The sequence below is a fragment of the Xiphophorus maculatus genome, chromosome 14 (assembly GCF_002775205.1).
Source record: "Xiphophorus maculatus strain JP 163 A chromosome 14, X_maculatus-5.0-male, whole genome shotgun sequence".
In the NCBI taxonomy this organism is placed as follows: domain Eukaryota; kingdom Metazoa; phylum Chordata; class Actinopteri; order Cyprinodontiformes; family Poeciliidae; genus Xiphophorus; species Xiphophorus maculatus.
Genome location: NC_036456.1, coordinates 25,677,824 through 25,697,224, shown reverse-complemented (window position 1 = coordinate 25,697,224; position 19,401 = coordinate 25,677,824). Strand labels below are relative to the sequence as shown.

The following is a 19,401-nucleotide window of genomic DNA, read 5'->3' as shown; positions in this document are numbered from 1 at the left end:
TGTCTGGAGGTTTTCTGTGCATATTTTTAGACAATATTCAAAAGTATAAACGACATGAAATCTTCTTTCATCATACCGTCCAGGAAGATGGCAGGTTTATCAGGATCCTGGATTATTTGGGTTTTTGTATTTACATTTTGATCACTTGTTTTTTATGCTGTTTTTTGTTTTCTGTTTGTTTTACTCTTACTTAAATTGGATCAATCTCCTCTAATAACTGTTTTGTTTTTACCTCACTTTGGTTCATCGTTGTTTTGTATTTACTGTGTATCAGTTAGATAATTTGTTTACTTCATTCCCTGCTCATCTCCTGCCATCTCTCTGTTTACACTGATCCATGCAACTTGCTTCTCTGATAATTTTATATGTTTCACTTTATTTCATTAAACTTATAAACTCATCTCTAGTGACTTTCTACACTTGGGTTTTTAACAAGAACCCCTTTAAAATATGACAAGGTTCTGTTTGCCCTGAATAAAAATAATATATTGTACCCTAAACAAACAATTAATATTATTATTAATATTATTTAAACTAATAATATTATTTTTATTAGTTAAAGACAAATTGACAATTTCTATAAGCAATAAATATATTTTTTTTAAAAATCAGAAAAATATTTTTCTCCAAATCCAGTTCTGTTAATAAACTTCTGGTGAATTTTTGGTTAAAACATGTTTGTTTTTCATTCAGTGGGTGAAGAATCCAGAAATTTTACTCAAAAGTAGAAATACTTCATAATAAAATTACTCACATAAAAGTAAAAAGTACAACATAGTAAAAATACTCCTAAAAGTACATGTTTTCAAAAAAGTTACTTACGTAAATGTAAGTAGTTACTTCCTGACTCTGGTTGAAGGTTAGTGTTATGGGCCTGGGCCTCATGAACTGGTTCCAGGTGTTTTTGGTGTCTGTCTTGTGCTTCTCCTTTACATGTTTGGCTGATCTGCTAATCTGGAGCTCAGAACATTTAACCTGGTCGTCTCCACCTTCTGGGTCGCCTCCGGCGTCCGCTCTGCCTCCTGCTGCCAGGCCTCAGCTCCCTTCCTCTGGCACATTTCAGTTTGTCTTTGTTTTTGCACCTCAACACGTCCAACACATCCAAGCATTTCCTTTACGCCACTGACATTCACAATCATTGTAGTTTTTAATAAATATTCATTTTCTACACCGTAACCACTGCATGGTCTGCGGTTTTTGTTATGACCTTGAGCCAGTCGTAACAGGTAGACAAAATGATTTCTTCATATTACAGAGATAAAGAATGAAAGACACATTTAAACTCTTTTAACCTAAATAACATTTTCAAACTTCAACATAGTAAATGAGGAGAAGAGACATTCAGCTGAGGACATAAAATGAAAGTAAAGGACATCAGTCAGGTGATTTCCACACACCTGTAAAAATATGTAAACAAACAAGGAAGCGTATATTTATAAGTATTATGCAAAATAACAATTTGCATGATGTTGTTCTACCTGTCCATGTTTCGTAGAAATGTAGAACACCGAGTTCATTGAAATGTCTGGAGAAAAAAGGAAAAATGACTAAAATTACTGAGTTATATAATCAGCAGACAAAAGAGCAAATTAAATACATAAATATCTTTAATATTGATTATTTACAGATTCATAGTTAAATATTGACTGCAGAAGGTTTTCCACCAAACTAAGTATCAGTTTAAAATTCATCTGGAAAAATTTATATAAAAAACATGCAAAGAAAAACCATAACATGGATTATATGTCAGATATTATTGGTGTAAACTGCAGAGATAAACTTCTGGTCTGCAGCTATTAAAGTTTGTATCTGGTGAAACCAGTGATGAACTGGTAGTGATCAGCTTTGATCTGTGAACATCTTAAATATTCACTGAGACACAAAAACTGACCAGGAGAGATAAATAATTAACCTGATAGTGCTGCAGGATTTAGAAACATTGAGATGAAGCAAAAATAGATTTAGTATTTTTCAGTTTGCAAATAAAATTTTACCTTCAAGGAAATGTTTTTCTGATTGTTCTGACTCAGGTGTCTGACATTTCCTGGTTCATTATGTAAATAGAGTCCATAAAAAGATTTTTTCATGTTTCCAACAGTAAACAGAGTGAATAAGGAGTGACTGTATAAAGTCGCCTGTTTCTGATGATCTGATCTTTGTTTAGCAGAACCGATTCGTTCATCATGTTTCTCTCTGTGCTGCTGGTGATGATGATGATGGTCAGATGGACAGAAGCTGGTTATACTGGTACTGTGTTATCTCACACCTCTAAAGATGTACAAGGAAACATTCATACAGTAAGTTGAGATTTTCTGAAGTTTCTCTTATTTTACTTTTTGAAAAATACTGAATGCCTCTTCACTTTAAATCTACAGACTGTGCATCGCTTTAAGTTTGGCCACAGCTCATGTGGAGAGCTTGAGTCATGGCTTTGTTCTGGCTGTACTCAGAAGATTGATGAAAGCAGCGGTGAATGGTGTCTGAGAGAGTATACCACGTGGGGCAGTTGGAGTTTCAATTATTACAACTATGGGTGACTGAATCTCAACATCATGCAAAAATATATTTAATAATTTTCTGTTTTTCCAAGAAGTCTAAAATTCCTCCTGTCAGTTTTCTGGTCTGCTGTTCTGTAAAGTTTTCTGTGTTTTAGAAACTTAGTAACATCAGAAATCTTCCCAATATTTTCTGTTAAAGGTGGTATTATGGAATATATTGGATAAACAACAGAAACGGCATTTCTTCTCCCGTCACTCAGATGTTTGTTGAAGGGAGAAAACGATCTGACATTAACAGACCGAATTCATCACCACAAACCGGCATCCTTCCTGTTATGAGGTAATTTAGTTTTTATATCATGTAAATAATAAATACCTGAAACCTTTGATGTCTTTGATTGAGCATAAACTGTATTTTGATTCTGAAGTTTATTTTTGTAAATGACTTTTCTAATATTTTGTGTCTCCTCATGTCATGTATTTGTTGACATGATAGTCGATGCTTTTATTTTGAAAGGGCTTGGAACGGTAAGGTGACTGACGCAAAACGGTAGAAGTAGCGCGGCCGTTCGGGCAGAGAAAGTTGACATGAACGAGTCGGAGTGAAGGGGAGATAGTTGGGGTGTGATTCAGGGTGACAATCGGTTGGTTGGCGCTTGGTTGATGAGGGAACAAGGTGAGTGTGTTGTCATGTATATATGTTTATTTTTCCTGCGGAACGTGTATTTCTCTATTGGGTGTGACGGTTGTGTTTTGCCACTAGATGGTGCTGATTTACTATGGTCAACCGTCAACAGTTGAAATACGTTGCATTTTATTTCGTGACAGGGATTTTGGATTTTAATAAATACATTTATTGTAAAACATAATTTTAGCATAGAAGGAAAAAGATTTATATGTTAAGGTCAGAACAACACTGTTTGAGTACTAATGTTATTTTATTTGTATATTTTGTAGCTCTTACGGTGAGTTCACAATAAAAGGCTGTTCAATAAAGGACTGTGAACCATCACTTTAAGAGACCATCTTATTCAACCGGGACGCTACAGTAAGAGCTTGACCCAAGCTGAGAAGAGCTTCACCCCGAGCTAAGAAGAAGTTCAATCATTCTCAGCACCAAGGTCCCAGTGAAAGCCACATTAAGGTTCCAGCTTCACGGCTCCAAGTAAGGTCTTCTGGGATTTGATGGTCAACGGTATCGCCCTGTCCTTAGCATGGAAGCATCTGAAAAGGAAACAGAGTACACAGAGGACCTACCTGTCAACGAGGAAGAGGAGCCTCCATGCTCTGTTCGTCAAAAGAAGCCCACAGAAAAAATGCGAGCATATCAGGAGGAGGAGGCCCACAAAAAGGAAAAACGTCTAATCAAAGTTTATGATCAATGGAAAAGGCAAGTACGTATGGCACGAGAGCAATTAAAAGGAGACATAACAAACAGTCAAATTGCTTCACTCATGGACATCTTAGAAAAAGAAAGAGATGGCGTCATAAACTTATATACAGAAATAAGGGAAATCATTACTCCCTGTAGTGACACAAGGCGACTTATAGATGCATGCGAAGCAGTCACCAATGACATTATCAGAGTTGCATATGAAAGACTCTCAGGCATAGATAACTATGACAGTGGGAAAGTGAAAGCTTGTCTACGTGAACTTCTTAATCCAGACTATGCTCAATCCATTTACAGTTCTTCTATCACATACTTAAGTAAACGCTCAGACGCCAGTAATTCAAACTCTGCAAGGTCAGTAGTAGCTGTAAAGAGAGCAGAGGCTGCAGCTGAGTTGGCAGCCAAGGAGGCAGAGTATGAAGTGTTATTAGAAGAAGAAAAACAAAGAGAAAGGATTCAACTTTTGGAGGAAAGACAGAGAAAGGAGCTAGAATCTCAAAAACGTGAGCTAGAGAGATTAAAAGCTGAAAAAGAGTTAAAGGCTGCTCGAGCTAGATTAATAACTTATGACCATGAGATAAAGAGTGAGAGCAGTGTTCATGTTGACAGTACCAGAGCAGCTCAGAAGGCTTCCATAGTTTCTGCTCCCATTCAAGTCCCTAAAAGCAACATTGTGTCCACCTCACCTCCACAAGCAGATGTTCTTTATTTAGCCCAAGCATTACAGGACAGTGTTACCATGAACAGACTGCCAATGCCCGAGCCCTCCACTTTCACAGGTGACCCAATAGCGTTCATCGAGTGGAAAGCTTCATTTGCTGCACTCATTGATAAAAGGAACATATCACCTGCAGACAAGCTGTACTACTTAAAGAAATATGTAGGGGGTTCAGCTCGACAAACACTTGATGGCATCTTCTACAGAAATGACAGTGATGCTTATCAGGATGCATGGGAACGCCTCAACCAAAGGTATGGACATCCATTTATTGTACAAAAAGCGTACAGAGAAAGACTGGCAAAATGGCTAAAGATACAAACAAATGACTCTGCAGGATTTAGAGCATTTGCTGACTTCATTCAAACATGTCATGAAGCTATGCCACACATAGAAGGTTTAAGCATTCTCAATGATTGTGAGGAGAACCAAAAACTTGTTCAAAAATTACCTAACTGGGAAGCTGCAAGGTGGAATCGTCAGGCCACTCAGTACATGAAAGAAAATGGGAAGTTTCCAAGTTTAAGGCACTTTACTGAGTTCATGTCTTCTGAAGCTGAGATTGTGTGCAATCCCATCACGTCATTTCAGGCTCTCCACTCAACAGACGTCACCAAAACCACCAGTAAAGTTTACCAGAAAGAAAAAAGGCCCATCTCCAGTGTTCTCCATACGCAGGTGGTAACAGAAACGGAAAGCACAAAACAAAGGTCAAATATTAAACCACCATGCATGCTCTGTCAAGACAACGGACACAAGCTTCACAGTTGTCCTCAGTTCAAAGGCAAATCACTTGAGGAACGAAGAAAATACATAAAAGATAAAAGACTTTGTTACGGTTGTCTCAAACCTGGACACAGCGCAAAGGACTGTCGTTACCGACTTGCATGTGAAATGTGCAAGAAAAAACACCCTACCTGTCTGCACGATTTTAACTATGACAGCAACAAATCACAGACAAACCAAATTCAAACGAATACAGAACAGGCTGCAACAACCCTGTCTCTCAATGCAGAAACCAATGAACAATGTGTAAGCACTTCTATGATTGTACCAGTATGGGTTTCTTCAGAGCAACAACCAGATGAAGAAAGGCTTGTTTATGCACTCTTGGACACCCAAAGTGATACAGTATTCATTAACCAAGAAGTATCTAACAGTCTCAAAGCTAAGTCAACCCCAATAAGATTAAGACTCACCACAATGCTTGGTAAAAATGCAGTTGTGCCAAGCGAGCGTGTCTCAGGTCTCAAAGTGAGAGGCTACAACTCCTCAGAAATAATAGAACTCCCTCCTGCTTACACTAAAGACTGTATACCAGTCAACCGCTCTCACATTCCTTCCTGTGAAACGGCAAGGCAATGGGATCATCTAAAGGTAATAGTGAATGAGATTCCACCACAGCTAGAATGTGAAGTTGGGCTTTTAATTGGCTACAACTGTTCCAAGGCATTAGCACCAAGGCAGGTCATCTTGGGAGGAGAAGGTGAACCCTATGCTGTCTGCACAGCATTGGGCTGGAGTATTGTAGGCCCCACATCATCTCACAATGACTCTTTCAGCATATCTACTGTGTGCCACAGAGTTACAGTCAAAGAACTCCCTTTAATGACTCCCACTGATGCACTCAAGATTCTCGAGTCTGACTTTAAGGATGATAGCAAGGATAACAAATCAGTGTCTCAAGATGACATTCTCTTTCTGAATACACTTAAGGAAGGAATTTATAAAAACAATGAAGGACATTATGAAATGCCACTTCCATTTAAGGAGAGACCTCTGTTACCAGACAATAAGCAAATGGCCACTGTGCGACTTCAAAGCCTCAAAAACAAACTGTCAAAAGACCAAAGGTACAAGGAGCAATATGTAAAGTTTATGGGCGAAGTCATAGAGAAGGGTGATGCAGAGGAAGTTCAAAACGAAGCAAAAGAAGGAGAAAGGTGGTATATTCCCCACCACGGAATATATCATCCCCAAAGACCAGACAAACTCAGAGTAGTCTTTGACGCCTCAGCAAAATATAAAGGTAACAGTCTCAATGATCACTTGCTGTCAGGCCCAGATTTGCTGAACAATCTAAATGGTGTTCTAATCAGATTCAGACGGCATCAAGTTGCATTATTATGTGACATTGAAAAAATGTTCCATCAATTTCATGTGTATGAAGCAGATAGAGACTATTTAAGATTTTTGTGGTGGAAAAATGGCAACCTGAATACTGAGCCTCAAGAGTTTCGAATGAAAGTCCATCTTTTCGGTGCCACATCCTCACCAGGATGTGCCAATTATGGATTAAAACATCTTGCAAAAGAAAACGAGACACAGTTTCCCCTTGCATCTCAGTTCATAATGAAGGATTTCTATGTCGACGATGGTGTAACAAGTACTGCAAGCGTCAAGGAAGCTATTCAGCTCGCCCAGGAGGCTCAAACACTTTGTGCTTCAGGTGGCCTCAGACTACACAAGTTTGTAAGTAATGACAAAACAGTGTTAGAAAGCATTCCATCATCTGAACGTGCCTCTCCACTGCAAGCATGTGACCTAGCATTTAATGACTCCAAACTTGAAAGAGCACTAGGCATTCACTGGCACATTGACTCAGACACACTGAGGTTTCGCTTTCAATCCAATGACCAACCTGCTACAAGGCATGGCATTCTATCTATGGTTGCATCTTTGTACGACCCATTGGGATTTATCTCCCCCTTTGTACTCACAGGCAAAAGAGTGCTTCAAGAGACATGCAAACAAGGCACAGGCTGGGATGATCCCCTTCCCAGTGAACTAAAGCCAGTATGGGATAACTGGAAAGATGACTTGAAGAACTTGGAGAAAATTACAATGTCACGCTGTTATGTTCCTAAAGACTTTGGCCAAATAGTAAAAACCGAGCTTCATCATTTTTCTGATGCAAGTTCATATGGTTATGGTCAGTGTTCGTATTTAAGATATGTAAACAAAGATGATAAGGTGTATTGTGCTTTAGTTACAGCAAAGACCAGAGTTGCTCCTATTAAGGTAACAACAATACCAAGACTTGAACTAACAGCCGCTGTTGTTTCCATTATTGTAAGCAACATGTTAAAGGATGAGCTTGGGTTGACACAGATTGATGAGTATTTCTGGACGGACTCTAAGGTAGTTTTAGGCTACATTAATAATGAAGCGCGCCGTTTTCACACATTTGTCTCCAATCGAGTTCAAAAAATAAGGCTCAACAGCACCCCTCAGCAGTGGAGATACATTTCCTCTGAGCAAAATCCAGCAGATATTGCCTCCAGAGGTTCAAGCGCAGGTGAACTCATCTCATCAGACTGGTTCAAAGGGCCACAGTTTCTGTGGGACAAAGAAATCCCTCCAGCTGCAAAGATCAACATGGACTTACCACTTGGAGATCCAGAAGTTAAAAGGGCACATACGCTGAACACTTTCAAAACAGAGAAGAAAGGTTTGGCAGACAAGTTAACAAAGTTTTCTTCTTGGTACAAATCCACTCAAGCTGTTGCTCGACTGATTCGCTGTGCCAAGAGAGATAAAACAACAGGTCACAGCACAGCACAAGAAAGACGAAACGCTGAATGTGTTATTCTAAAAGATGTTCAAGCAAATGAATATCCAGAGGAGATAAAGATGCTTAAACATGGAAAGGCACTTCCTCACAAAAGCAAGCTGTTTCAGATGGACACTTTTCTTGATAGTGATGGACTCCTTAAGGTGGGAGGAAGGCTAAAGGATGCTTCTTTCTCTTCCTCACTGAAACATCCAGTATTAGTTCCAAAGGGTCACCATGTCACTCAGCTATTAATTGCTCATTTCCACAGTAAGGTGCAACACCAAGGGAAAGGAATGACAATCAATGAGATCAGATCAAATGGAATTTGGATTCCTGGCATCAACAGAGCTGTAACAAAATTTATACACCAATGTGTAAAGTGTCGCAGACTCAGAAGAGGAACAGAGGAACAAAGAATGTCTGATCTACCAAAGGTGCGCTTAGAGCCATTGCCACCATTCACATTTTGTGGAATGGACTGTTTTGGTCCCTTTCTAACCAAACAAGCTCAAAAGGTGCAAAAGCGTTATGGACTTCTTTTCACTTGTCTTTGTTGCAGAGCAGTGCACATAGAAATGTTAGATGATATGACTACAGACGCATTTATCAATGCGCTCCGTTGTTTTATAGCCATAAGAGGAGCAGTCAGCGAGATAAAGTGTGATCAAGGAAGCAACTTTGTCGGAGCTAAAAATGAGCTGCAGGAAGCTCTACAACAAGTGGACACTAACCGCATTATCACATTTCTGGCTGAGAAGCAATGTGACTTCAACATGCACACGCCTCATTCAAGCCATACAGGAGGTGTGTGGGAAAGGCAAATCAGGACGGTTCGAAACATCCTGCGCTCGACGGCTTCACTTTCGTCAGGCAGGATGGATGACTCATCTTTAAGGACATTCTTTTATGAGGCAATGTCGATCGTGAACAGCAGACCTCTTACAGTGGATAACCTCAGTGATCCAAACAGCCCAGAGCCATTGACCCCAAATCATCTGCTCACCATGAAATCAAAGGCAGCCCTGCCCCCTCCAGGTAACTTCATCAAGGAAGACATTTATGCACGGAAAAGATGGCGGCAAGTGCAGTACCTATCAGAGCAGTTTTGGTCACGTTGGAAAAGGGAGTATCTATCTAACATCGCAACAAGGCAGAAATGGCATACTCCGAAGAGAAATCTGAAGGTTGGAGATGTTGTCATGGAGAAGATGGATGATTTACCTCGCAATGAATGGAGATTAGCACGCGTAATGGACGTAGTAACAGATAAAGATGGACTTGTAAGAAAAGTAAAGATTCGTTTTGGAGAACGGAAGATGGAGAATGGACAGAGTTCCCGTAAACTTTCTATAGTGGAACGCCCAGTGCAGAAACTGATTCTATTATTAGAAACTGTTTAACTATAGTCTTAAGTTTAAGTTGCATTCTTTCTTATGTCTCGTGTTTTCATAGAGGTTAAAGGTTACAGGTCATTTTTTCTGAAGGAAATCATTATCGCTCTATTTGTTTAGTTAAGCTCTAATGATTTGGTGGGAGTGTAAATGACTTTTCTAATATTTTGTGTCTCCTCATGTCATGTATTTGTTGACATGATAGTCGATGCTTTTACTTTGAAAGGGCTTGGAACGGTAAGGTGACTGACGCAAAACGGTAGAAGTAGCGCGGCCGTTCGGGCAGAGAAAGTTGACATGAACGAGTCGGAGTGAAGGGGAGATAGTTGGGGTGTGATTCAGGGTGACAATCGGTTGGTTGGCGCTTGGTTGATGAGGGAACAAGGTGAGTGTGTTGTCATGTATATATGTTTATTTTTCCTGCGGAACGTGTATTTCTCTATTGGGTGTGACGGTTGTGTTTTGCCACTAGATGGTGCTGATTTACTATGGTCAACCGTCAACAGTTGAAATACGTTGCATTTTATTTCGTGACAGGGATTTTGGATTTTAATAAATACATTTATTGTAAAACATAATTTTAGCATAGAAGGAAAAAGATTTATATGTTAAGGTCAGAACAACACTGTTTGAGTACTAATGTTATTTTATTTGTATATTTTGTAGCTCTTACGGTGAGTTCACAATAAAAGGCTGTTCAATAAAGGACTGTGAACCATCACTTTAAGAGACCATCTTATTCAACCGGGACGCTACAATTTTGTTCATTTTTCTTTTAAAGAAAAATAAGATCCAAACACTGGGAATCAATTTTATCTGTAACAGAGACCAAAGAGTTACATGGAAACAAAACCGATTTAGTAAATCTTATTATTACAAATAATAAGAAATAATAAGGTTTCTTATTATTTGTAGGTAATAAGACAACTTATTACTTACAAATAAGATTTCTCCTTAAAATTTTAATCTGTGATATACAGATTAAATTAGACATATTGAATATAGGAACCATTTGGTAATTTATCAAAGAAACAATACTCAAACAAGAGTTTAAGAACCTAAAATGATGGAAGAAAAACACTGAAGCACAAATCAGTCAAGATACTGAAGCTCCTCTGTGTAAATGAAAACATTTAAACTGATTATTTGTTCTCCAGAGTTCACTTGTAATTATGTGTAATTATGTTTGTTTTCTGTTTCTCTCAGAGTTCCCTCAAACTGTCAGAGAAATATCAACTTGTTGACCTTTGACCCTGATGGAGACCATGTTCAATGCAGACATGGATCAGGTTCCGATGAGTGCTCCACCTGCACACCTCCGTCTGTCCTCAGTCTCTCATCGGTGAGTAATAAATGTTGATGTCAAGTTACAGGAAAGGAAATTGTGAAGTTCACAGGTAGAAGAGAGGAAGTAAATATTGGCAGAGATACAGAAATAAATGTGTGTGTGTGTGTGTGAGTGTGTGTGTGAAAAGATAAGGGGGATTTCCAGGGTATTCAGAGCAGCATATTATGTGACCATATCAAAATAAAACATTTTCTGACTTTTAAATTATGATTTAACTGCAGCAAGTTAATGTCACTCATTCAGACATGGCAGTAGCCTAACCTTCACAATTATTTTATTTTCATATCGTCAAGATTTTCTAATTTCTGCCTTAGAAATAGCAGAAATGCTTAGCGTGCAGAAAAGTAAAACATTGATACGTTTTTATTTGTTTGGTTTTGGACTTTCCTTTGTAAAATACACAAAGAGAGACAGAGAACAAAAAAACAATTATTCATTTTAGTCATTGTACAGCCAAGAACTCAAAGCTACTTCCCTCCCTGCATGAAACACATTATGAGTGTAGCCTTCACTCATAATCTGGGTCACGGCACCAGAATAACCAGTGTAATGATTTCTAACTGCATGCAAGTTTCCCCACAGCTCCACCAGTATTGATCTGAATCCTTTACTTTTTATTTCTTTAGATGTGATCGTATAGTTTAAACAATAAAACAGTTAACAATTCCTCAAAAACAAAACACAACATTCTTATTCCATAAATCATTCAACAATAACATCCAACAACACAAAACAGTAAAATAACAGACAACTGCCATAGCAGTTAACAGTTACAACATTCACAAAACACATTTTTTATAAAACTATATTCAACCCACCTAGTATGACACAGAATAAATCACTCTTCACAATGTGACTTCTGACTGCATGCAAGTTTCCCCACAGCTGTAAAATAAAAGACACAGTTAATGTGGTGATGAGTGTTCAGCCACGAACACCAACTGGTAGGCCTGTCACGATAGCAAATTTTGCTGAGCGATTAATTGTCTCAAAAATTATTGCGATAAATGATAATATTGTTTGAAGACCTTTTTACACTGATTTAATGGAAATGATGTAATAATGCATGCGATATCCTGCCAAAGATAGATACACTTTATTTTCGAAAGAACACTTAACACTTGAGCTGATAAACAAAATAAACAAAACAACCAAAAACAAAAATAAAATGGATTCTCAGTCTCCATTAACAAAAAACTCACTTGGAAAAAAAAAACTAAACAACATAAAGCCAAAGTAGAAATAAATACTGCATTCAACCAAAAGAGTGCAGATTATGAAGTCTGTATATTATGTTGCCCTTCAGTAATAATTAGATTTAAATAGAGAAGACGGCACATCAACTACCTGATGCAATAATTCACACTACACGATTTTTTGCTCCTATTTTTCCCCTTACAACTATCTTAAAACGTTGGTCTTTCTAAGATTGTCTGGTGTGTTACGGTAGATGGTCGTTGTCGCTCCGATCTAAATCAGGGGTTTTCCCATTCTGGGATCTTTAAGGCAGCCTGTTGAATGTGACAGGTAGCCAATTAGAAAGCGCGATTCTCCTCCGTGTTTTCTGATGGGAAATTACGGAGGGAATCCCAAACAGCTGACACGGCGCAACCCGAAGTCCAGCGGACATTGGAGATGATATGTGGAAACAACATTAATGTTTATTCAACATGCAAAGAATATATAAATGACAAGAGGAGGAGTTGGATCGAAATTGCTACCGCAGTTGATAAACCCGGTAACTTTTCAGCTGTTCTTCGTTAACGTGACGTAAATAGGTTATAATGATTTTCATTCAGTCAGGACTTTACGCTGACACTAGCCACATGCATTGCAGGTAGATTGTAGTAAAGCATTGATTAATGCCTGGTTTTAAAATTAGTTCACTGGACTTGTAGCCATTATTTTGTGCCCATTGTTGGACACCACATGGCAGGACCGAAGCCGATCAAACCGTTATACCTAGGATTTCTGTCGGCTAATGTGTGATCTGTCAGGTTTTGAAAATGGGCCGACAATCGGCCGACAGCTCTAAGATGGTGTAGTGTGTGCTGGGCTTTACACTAAGGAAATGAGGAAGGGAGGGTCAGTGGAGAGCACCGGAGTTGAGCCTTTTTTCATTCAGTGTCATTAACAGAAAGAGAAAAAGGACGGAAGAGACGATAGTGCCGATAATTAAAATGACGTCGATAGCTTTAATTTATCGTACGATTAATCGATTTATCGTTTATCGCGACAGGCCTACCAACTGGTGCAGCTCCCACTCATAGGGTCATATTTTTCCAGCCCAACCAGGAGAAAACTTTACAAATTATATTTGTAGATGTTTAATGTTATTACAGTATTTTATTAATTGTTGAACTAGAAAAATTCAACAATAAGTTTAAAAAAAAAAGTAGTGAAGAGCTGCTTCCCTCGCACCTCCACCAGCATTGTGGTGGGGAAGCCATGAGAGCGCCTGAAGGAGACGTTGCATGCAGTTTCTCATCTCACCACCAGGTGGCTCTAAACATATGCATCTATTAAAAATCTCATTATAAATAAATGCTATTGTTATTATTATTTTGGGTAAAATTCACATACACATACATACACACTTTTCTCTGTTACATGAGCTACAATGTAGCTACAGCCTAGCAAAATGATTGAAACTCAAACGTGTGAACACTGCCCCCTGGTGGAGAAAATGGTAAAGCAAACCCTGGAGGTGGAGTCGTAAAAATACAGAAATTTGTAGTTTGTTGGAATCTCAGACTTTTGTAAATAATCGAAGTAGTTTTAAATAGTTTCATAAACTAATCTGAAATTAGTTCACTGCATTTCATTGTTAATACTTTCACCTAACAGCAAATCTCAATCTCATTGTAATCTGTTGATGACAATGACAATAAATCTTATCTTATCTATCTTATTACACGTTTAAGTACTTAAATGTTTCAGTGACCTGTGTGTCACTGCCAAAAATCTATAAAAATAATTGTTTTCATTCTCAGATTTTATATTTATATTTACGTTTGACCCCAGGGGTTTGAAAAGAGTCCAACTCATTGGAAAAATATTTGTGGTTCCAAAAAATATTTTATGTTGCAAATTAACTGCTCTGTGCTCTCAGCATGAACTCTCAGTTGATGTGCTTAGAGGAATAAATCTGCAACTTAGGTTAAATAGAAATTAATATTGTCAGTTTAAACAAACACAAATAAAACCTATAATGAAATACAGTAAATAAAACATTATTAAACTTGATGTTAAATCTTTGATTTCTCTCTCTGTCCTCTTCCAGTCTTGTTCTCTATCATTCAGTCCAACCAACAGCAGTGATGAAGGTTCATATGCAGTTCAGCTGGTGATGGAGGATTTTCCCAGTCAGACCATCAATATGACTGATTACACTGGTTCAACAGTGTCGATAAACTCCAGCAGTTCTATGAGCAGAATCCCTGTCCAGTTTGTTTTCAAAGGTTTGATTTCATATTTCAATCATTTTGCTTCACTGCAAAGAGCCAAACTGGTGTGAATAAATTTAAAATTCAATAATTATCTGTTGAAAGTTGATCAATAATAATTAATTACTTTTACATTTCTTAATACAAGAATGTAAGACAAGAAAATTCCATATTATTTTAACAGCTTAGATGGACTGTGTAACTTTACTGAATTTATCTTTAAACTGACAGAAGAGTTATTTAGTAGACGAGTTTCATTAGTTTATCTGAATTATTTTTCCCTGCATTGCTCCAGTGGATCCTGCAGCTCCGTCCTGCACAGCAGGTGAATATCTGCCCAGGTTTCTGCCTCCAACTCCTGAACATGGAGCTCAGTTCTTCATAAACGTTAATGAGATGATAGAAATCAACATCAGAGCAGAGGCGACTCAGTCTGTGTGAGTAGAAATAAATATTGTTTCTAATCAGAGGTAAGTTGACATAACCCATGGAAAAAAAATCACATTTTGAATATAATATTTAAGGTTGTTTTGAGGGCATTTTGCACATATAACCAAACAGACTGATGTGTTTCCTGTGTGTTAAAGGATCACTGAGCTCCTGTTCAGCGGACCGTTCAACATGATCAAGAATTCATCTGGTTCAGGAAATTTCACCCTGAGATGGACGCCGTCTGACAGTCAAAATGATGATAATGAAAGCCATCCCATCTGTTTTGTTGTCCAGGCAACGTCAGTATCTGATCTGTTAAAAGTTTTAAATGTTCTCATATTCTCTGCTTAAGTAGAAGTAAAAATACTAGTAACTGATAAAGTAACAAAGTAAAAGTAAGTAAAAGTACAAAGTTCAGATTTTAAAATGTACTTATGTAAAAAAAAAATAATTGCCATCTTCAATGATACAAAATAATTTTTGGTTTGGCTAAATAACTAAAATCACTTCTTGGAGATGCAAACATACATTAGGTTTAAAGTGGACAAATGGTTTTAAATAAACTATTCATTTATGGTTCATATAAAACAGAACTGCAATGTTTTATTCTGAATTCCTGGTTATTGCAGCTTCACAGACCCTTTGTTTACTCCTGTTCTGAGGTTTTAGAGAAACTCGTTTTGCTGCTGCCATATTTTTAAATGTAAATGAGACATTTCAAGCCCCGCCCCCCTCCAGGTCACAGAGGGCTCCACTACGCCCCGGTCGGCCATTTTGTAGTTTGACGGCAACAACACATCATCTATCAGCAGAGAAACTTTTAATCCAAAAGTTTATTAAAAATGTCAACAATCATCCATCATCCATACATGTTAGAGTCGGAGTCTGATCCAGAGCAGGAGAATGAAGTAAACAAAGCCTCCAGATAATTCATGAGTTAGCTAACATCACTGAATGCATTTGGATCTTGTTTTTCTCAAGACAAAAACAAACCAAAGAATTACATCCAAAACATGCAGTACAGTTATATCCTCAAAGAGGGAGCTAAAAGCTAGCACACAGCGCTAACAGAAGCAAAGGCTCAATGCTACTAGCAAAACAATGACCAGGACATCATGATCAAAACATAAAATTCATCTGTAAAGTAGTTTTGTTGTCATTTTAGTGTTATTTGGAGCTCATTGCTTTGCTGTGTCCATCATTTCTGTAGAGGAGGAACTAACCCTCAAAAATCTTCCTGAAAATCCCTCTGTAGCAGCAGATGTTGCTGAAGCACTCTGCTCCCCGCAAACGGACTTTTTCATCTGATGTGGGAACATTACTGAGAAAAAAACGTGTAACCAGATGATGAGTAATGATGTAAAAAATCTTCTGTTAATAAACTGTAGAACCAAACATTTTGACTTGTTTACCTGCAACTTCAGCAGAACTGAACTTGGACTATAAAATCACTGCGAGGAAAAAAATGTCAGATTCATAGAACTGATTGGCTGGAAGTCATGACCTTGTTCAGCAGTTCCACAGCAAATGTGGTGAAATCATAGCCAAGAAAATGTTAAAGGCAAAAGAGAAAAATTAACAAACTGAAAAATAAAACCATAAACAAATATAAAGATATCTACAGAGCACCAGGAGAGAATAAATTTAATTATTTTATCAATCAATCAATCAATCAATCACATTTTAAATGTATAGCACATTTCAGCAGTAAGGCATTTCAAAGTGCTTTACATCATATCAAACACAGAAACACAATGCAACATAGAATCAACAATCAAAGTACGACATTAATTCAAGTTCCATCAATAAATTTGTAATTGTTTACGTTTCAAATACAATCCTAAACAGGTGGGTTTTTAGTCGAGTTTGCATCCATTAAATATTTACCTGTTACACTCCTACTGTGTTATATGGAACAAAATACCTGTTGCTATTTTTATTCCCACTCACGCTCACAATCACACAGTTTAAAACGATGTAAACAGCATTTTAATGGGCTTCTGGCACCAGGCAACATCTTTCACTGAATTTGTAGCAGGGACTCCGCCGTCCCTCATGGATTTTACACTCTAGAAGCTCAAAGTACTGATAAAACAAGTATTTAAGGACTACAAAAGATTTTGCATGATATGTTATTTGTAACATTATTTAACGGCCATTTCAAAAAGAGTTTAACATGAAAGTTTTGGTGCTAAATTATCTCCCCAGTGCCTCCAGTTCTATCTACCAGTCTGAGCTTCGATGTGTCATTGTGAGGGTTGGAAACAGTGAGTCATTTCTTTCTTTTTGATCATTAATCTTATTTTTTATTTCCTGAACTCATGATGTTTCTGCTGCTGTTTTCCCAGTACCTTTCATAGCAACTCCAAGTCCTCCTAAAACATGTAAGTAGGATGAAAACAGGAGTAAAAGTAACAGGAAGTAGTTCTTTATACCATGTTGATCTCTTGTTCTTCCAGCTCGTCTTACGGTTCTGAAGCTGAAGATCTCGACTACGCTATCACTGAAAGACAATAAAGATAAAATTGAGAAAGCGGTCAGTGATGTTCTGGACTTTAACACAAACCATCACAACCTGAGTTTAATCCAAACCCATTTCACTCAAATGTCAAATCAAAACCCAAAGTGATCACCTGCAGAGATGCAGTTAAATTCTGCTGTTGATGTTTTTAATGTTAATCAGATTCTGTTCAGTATATTTTATAATTCACCACTGACTGTATCTCACATTCATCTCATGTTTTCTTCTGCAGATTAAAGATGAACTGATCAGACGAGGGCTGCCTCCAGACATAAAGGTCCGCCTGCTGAGCGACGGTTCAGTGAAGGTTAATAACTAACCGCCCCCTAGTGGCTAACAATGAGAATAAATCTGATCCATGCAGAGGAATATTACTGGGTTTATCTATTTTTACTTCTTGTACTTTTCAATAAATCTGGGGACTTATGGTTGTTTTAGTTAGTTTGGGAATACAAGTTTGATTTGAGTGATTTTTAAGTGATGTTACACAGTACTTAGTCTTTCATTTATGGGTTAATCAGTTGTAGTTAAATTAATAAGGTTTTCATCCATTTAATTTTTTAAGTTTGTATTGATCTTAAACTGATTATGTTATTCAATTGTCTTTATGAACATTATCTGGTATGTGTATTAATTCTTTGTAATCAAACATCTGTTTAACTCTGACATGTGGGGTCATCAAGGGGTCATCGAGGGGTCAAGGAGAGCGCTGTGTGGTCTCAGAAACCAGTCTGAGGTTGCTTAGGATGGTAGAGAGGACAACTTAGTGGAACGCTCCAGTTTACTGATAAACTCAGTCCCACGTCCTTGAGAAGAATATTTTGTTCAAAATAACACCTGGATTATCTCTGGGTGGAAAATCATCATGAAGGAGAGCGTCCATCTCCTGACTGCCGACGTCAGGACGGCCCAGGTAGAAAACCCACCTGGACACAGCGAGGTATAAATGTATGTGAGCTACAACAGTCAGTCAGATCACTGGGTGAGACACGGTGCTCTCTGAAGACACTTCTCTATATCTTTATCAAGGTGATTCATGTTTCCTTTTATTTGTGATAATCAATGATCATGTTGGGATGTTGGTGTGATTTTATGCTTTTTATTGATTGAATAAAATATTGATTGATCTGTGATTGTTGTCTGGGTTTCACTTTTACGTTTCGGCATCTACAGACCTGGAGAGACGAGAAGTGAAAACGAGCCACAGTAGAAATATCTCATGTCAACGGTTGTTAACTTAGTTACAGTGTTGTATAGTAACGAAGTAAAAATACTTCACTATTTTACTTAAGTATATTTTGGAGTACTTCATACTTTCCTCGAGTATGAAAATTTTTGATGACTTTCACTTTTACTTCACTATATTTCCGAACTTAATTGCTTACTTTTACTCCGATACATTTTCAATGTGTGGTTTAGTTACTCGTTACAAAAAAGCGAGAGAGAGAAACGAAGTGTTTTGACCCCACCTACTGATTAGCAAGTAGCAAGCAGGCTACCGAACAAAGTCGGTAGCCTGCTTGCCTGGGCTTGTTCATCACCACCAATAGGATACACCTGTTTCGCTTCTCCCATTAAACACAAAGCAAGTCTCGCAATCAGCAACAGCCACATGGAGGAGGAGACGGAGACCACAACGACTGCAACTACGTCGGACACGGCTCCAGGGGAACCACCAGCTGGTGATAGGGTGACCAGACGTCCTCTTTTTCCCGGACATGTCCTACTTTTCAGACCTAAAAAGATGTCCGGGGGGAATTTAAAAATTGTCCGGGATTTTGGTCAATTGCCTCAAAACACATTACATAGCTTACAGTGCATTGTAGGGCACTGCGCACGGCGCTGCGTGTCACGTAATCCCTGAGCCGCGTCAGTGGGCAGCATCCACCCCCCCCTCCCCCCGCCCCCGCTCCAAAGTTTTCTGTTTTGTTTTTTTTTTGCATAATGACCAGTTGTGTGCACCACCTATTGACTGATTCACTGATTTGTGAAGTAGAGTAATCGTAACAGATCTTTTTCTTCATGTTGGCCGCATTTTCTGTACTATTTATTTATCTCATTTTCAGCACTGACCTTACTTGAAGGGAAAACTTAAGGC

General features: G+C 38.1%; 1 protein-coding gene across 3 annotated transcripts; it reads left to right on the top strand.

Annotated features, from left to right (window-relative positions):
* Positions 1 to 2,123: 2,123 nt before the first annotated feature.
* LOC111610790 lies at positions 2,124 to 17,672 on the top strand. Of its 3 annotated transcripts, none has more exons than XM_023345716.1 (11): positions 2,124 to 2,297; positions 2,376 to 2,533; positions 2,698 to 2,838; positions 10,763 to 10,898; positions 14,188 to 14,365; positions 14,646 to 14,787; positions 14,938 to 15,081; positions 16,991 to 17,049; positions 17,131 to 17,166; positions 17,242 to 17,318; positions 17,536 to 17,672. In XM_023345716.1, exons 1-11 carry the CDS (start codon positions 2,184 to 2,186, stop codon positions 17,620 to 17,622), a joined length of 1,272 nt encoding a protein of 423 aa, XP_023201484.1. In that variant the 5' UTR covers positions 2,124 to 2,183; the 3' UTR covers positions 17,623 to 17,672. The 3 variants fall into 3 exon arrangements, with proteins under 3 accessions (XP_023201484.1, XP_023201485.1, XP_023201486.1); XM_023345717.1 differs by lacking the exons at positions 2,124 to 2,297; positions 2,376 to 2,533; positions 2,698 to 2,838 and adding exons at positions 2,895 to 3,174; positions 3,456 to 3,619; positions 3,712 to 3,888; XM_023345718.1 differs by lacking the exons at positions 2,124 to 2,297; positions 2,376 to 2,533; positions 2,698 to 2,838 and adding an exon at positions 3,788 to 3,892.
* The last annotated feature ends 1,729 nt before the right edge of the window (positions 17,673 to 19,401 follow it).

Excerpts from the sequence above, each read along its gene's own strand:
- LOC111610790 (XM_023345716.1), top strand. The coding sequence starts at position 2,184 with ATGTTTCTCTCTGTGCTGCTGGTGATGATGATGATGGTCAGATGGACA. Across the intron at positions 17,050-17,130 it reads CATTGTGAGGGTTGGAAACA|TACCTTTCATAGCAACTCCA; the intron begins GTGAGTCATTTC and ends CTGTTTTCCCAG. Across the intron at positions 17,319-17,535 it reads AAGATAAAATTGAGAAAGCG|ATTAAAGATGAACTGATCAG; the intron begins GTCAGTGATGTT and ends TTTCTTCTGCAG.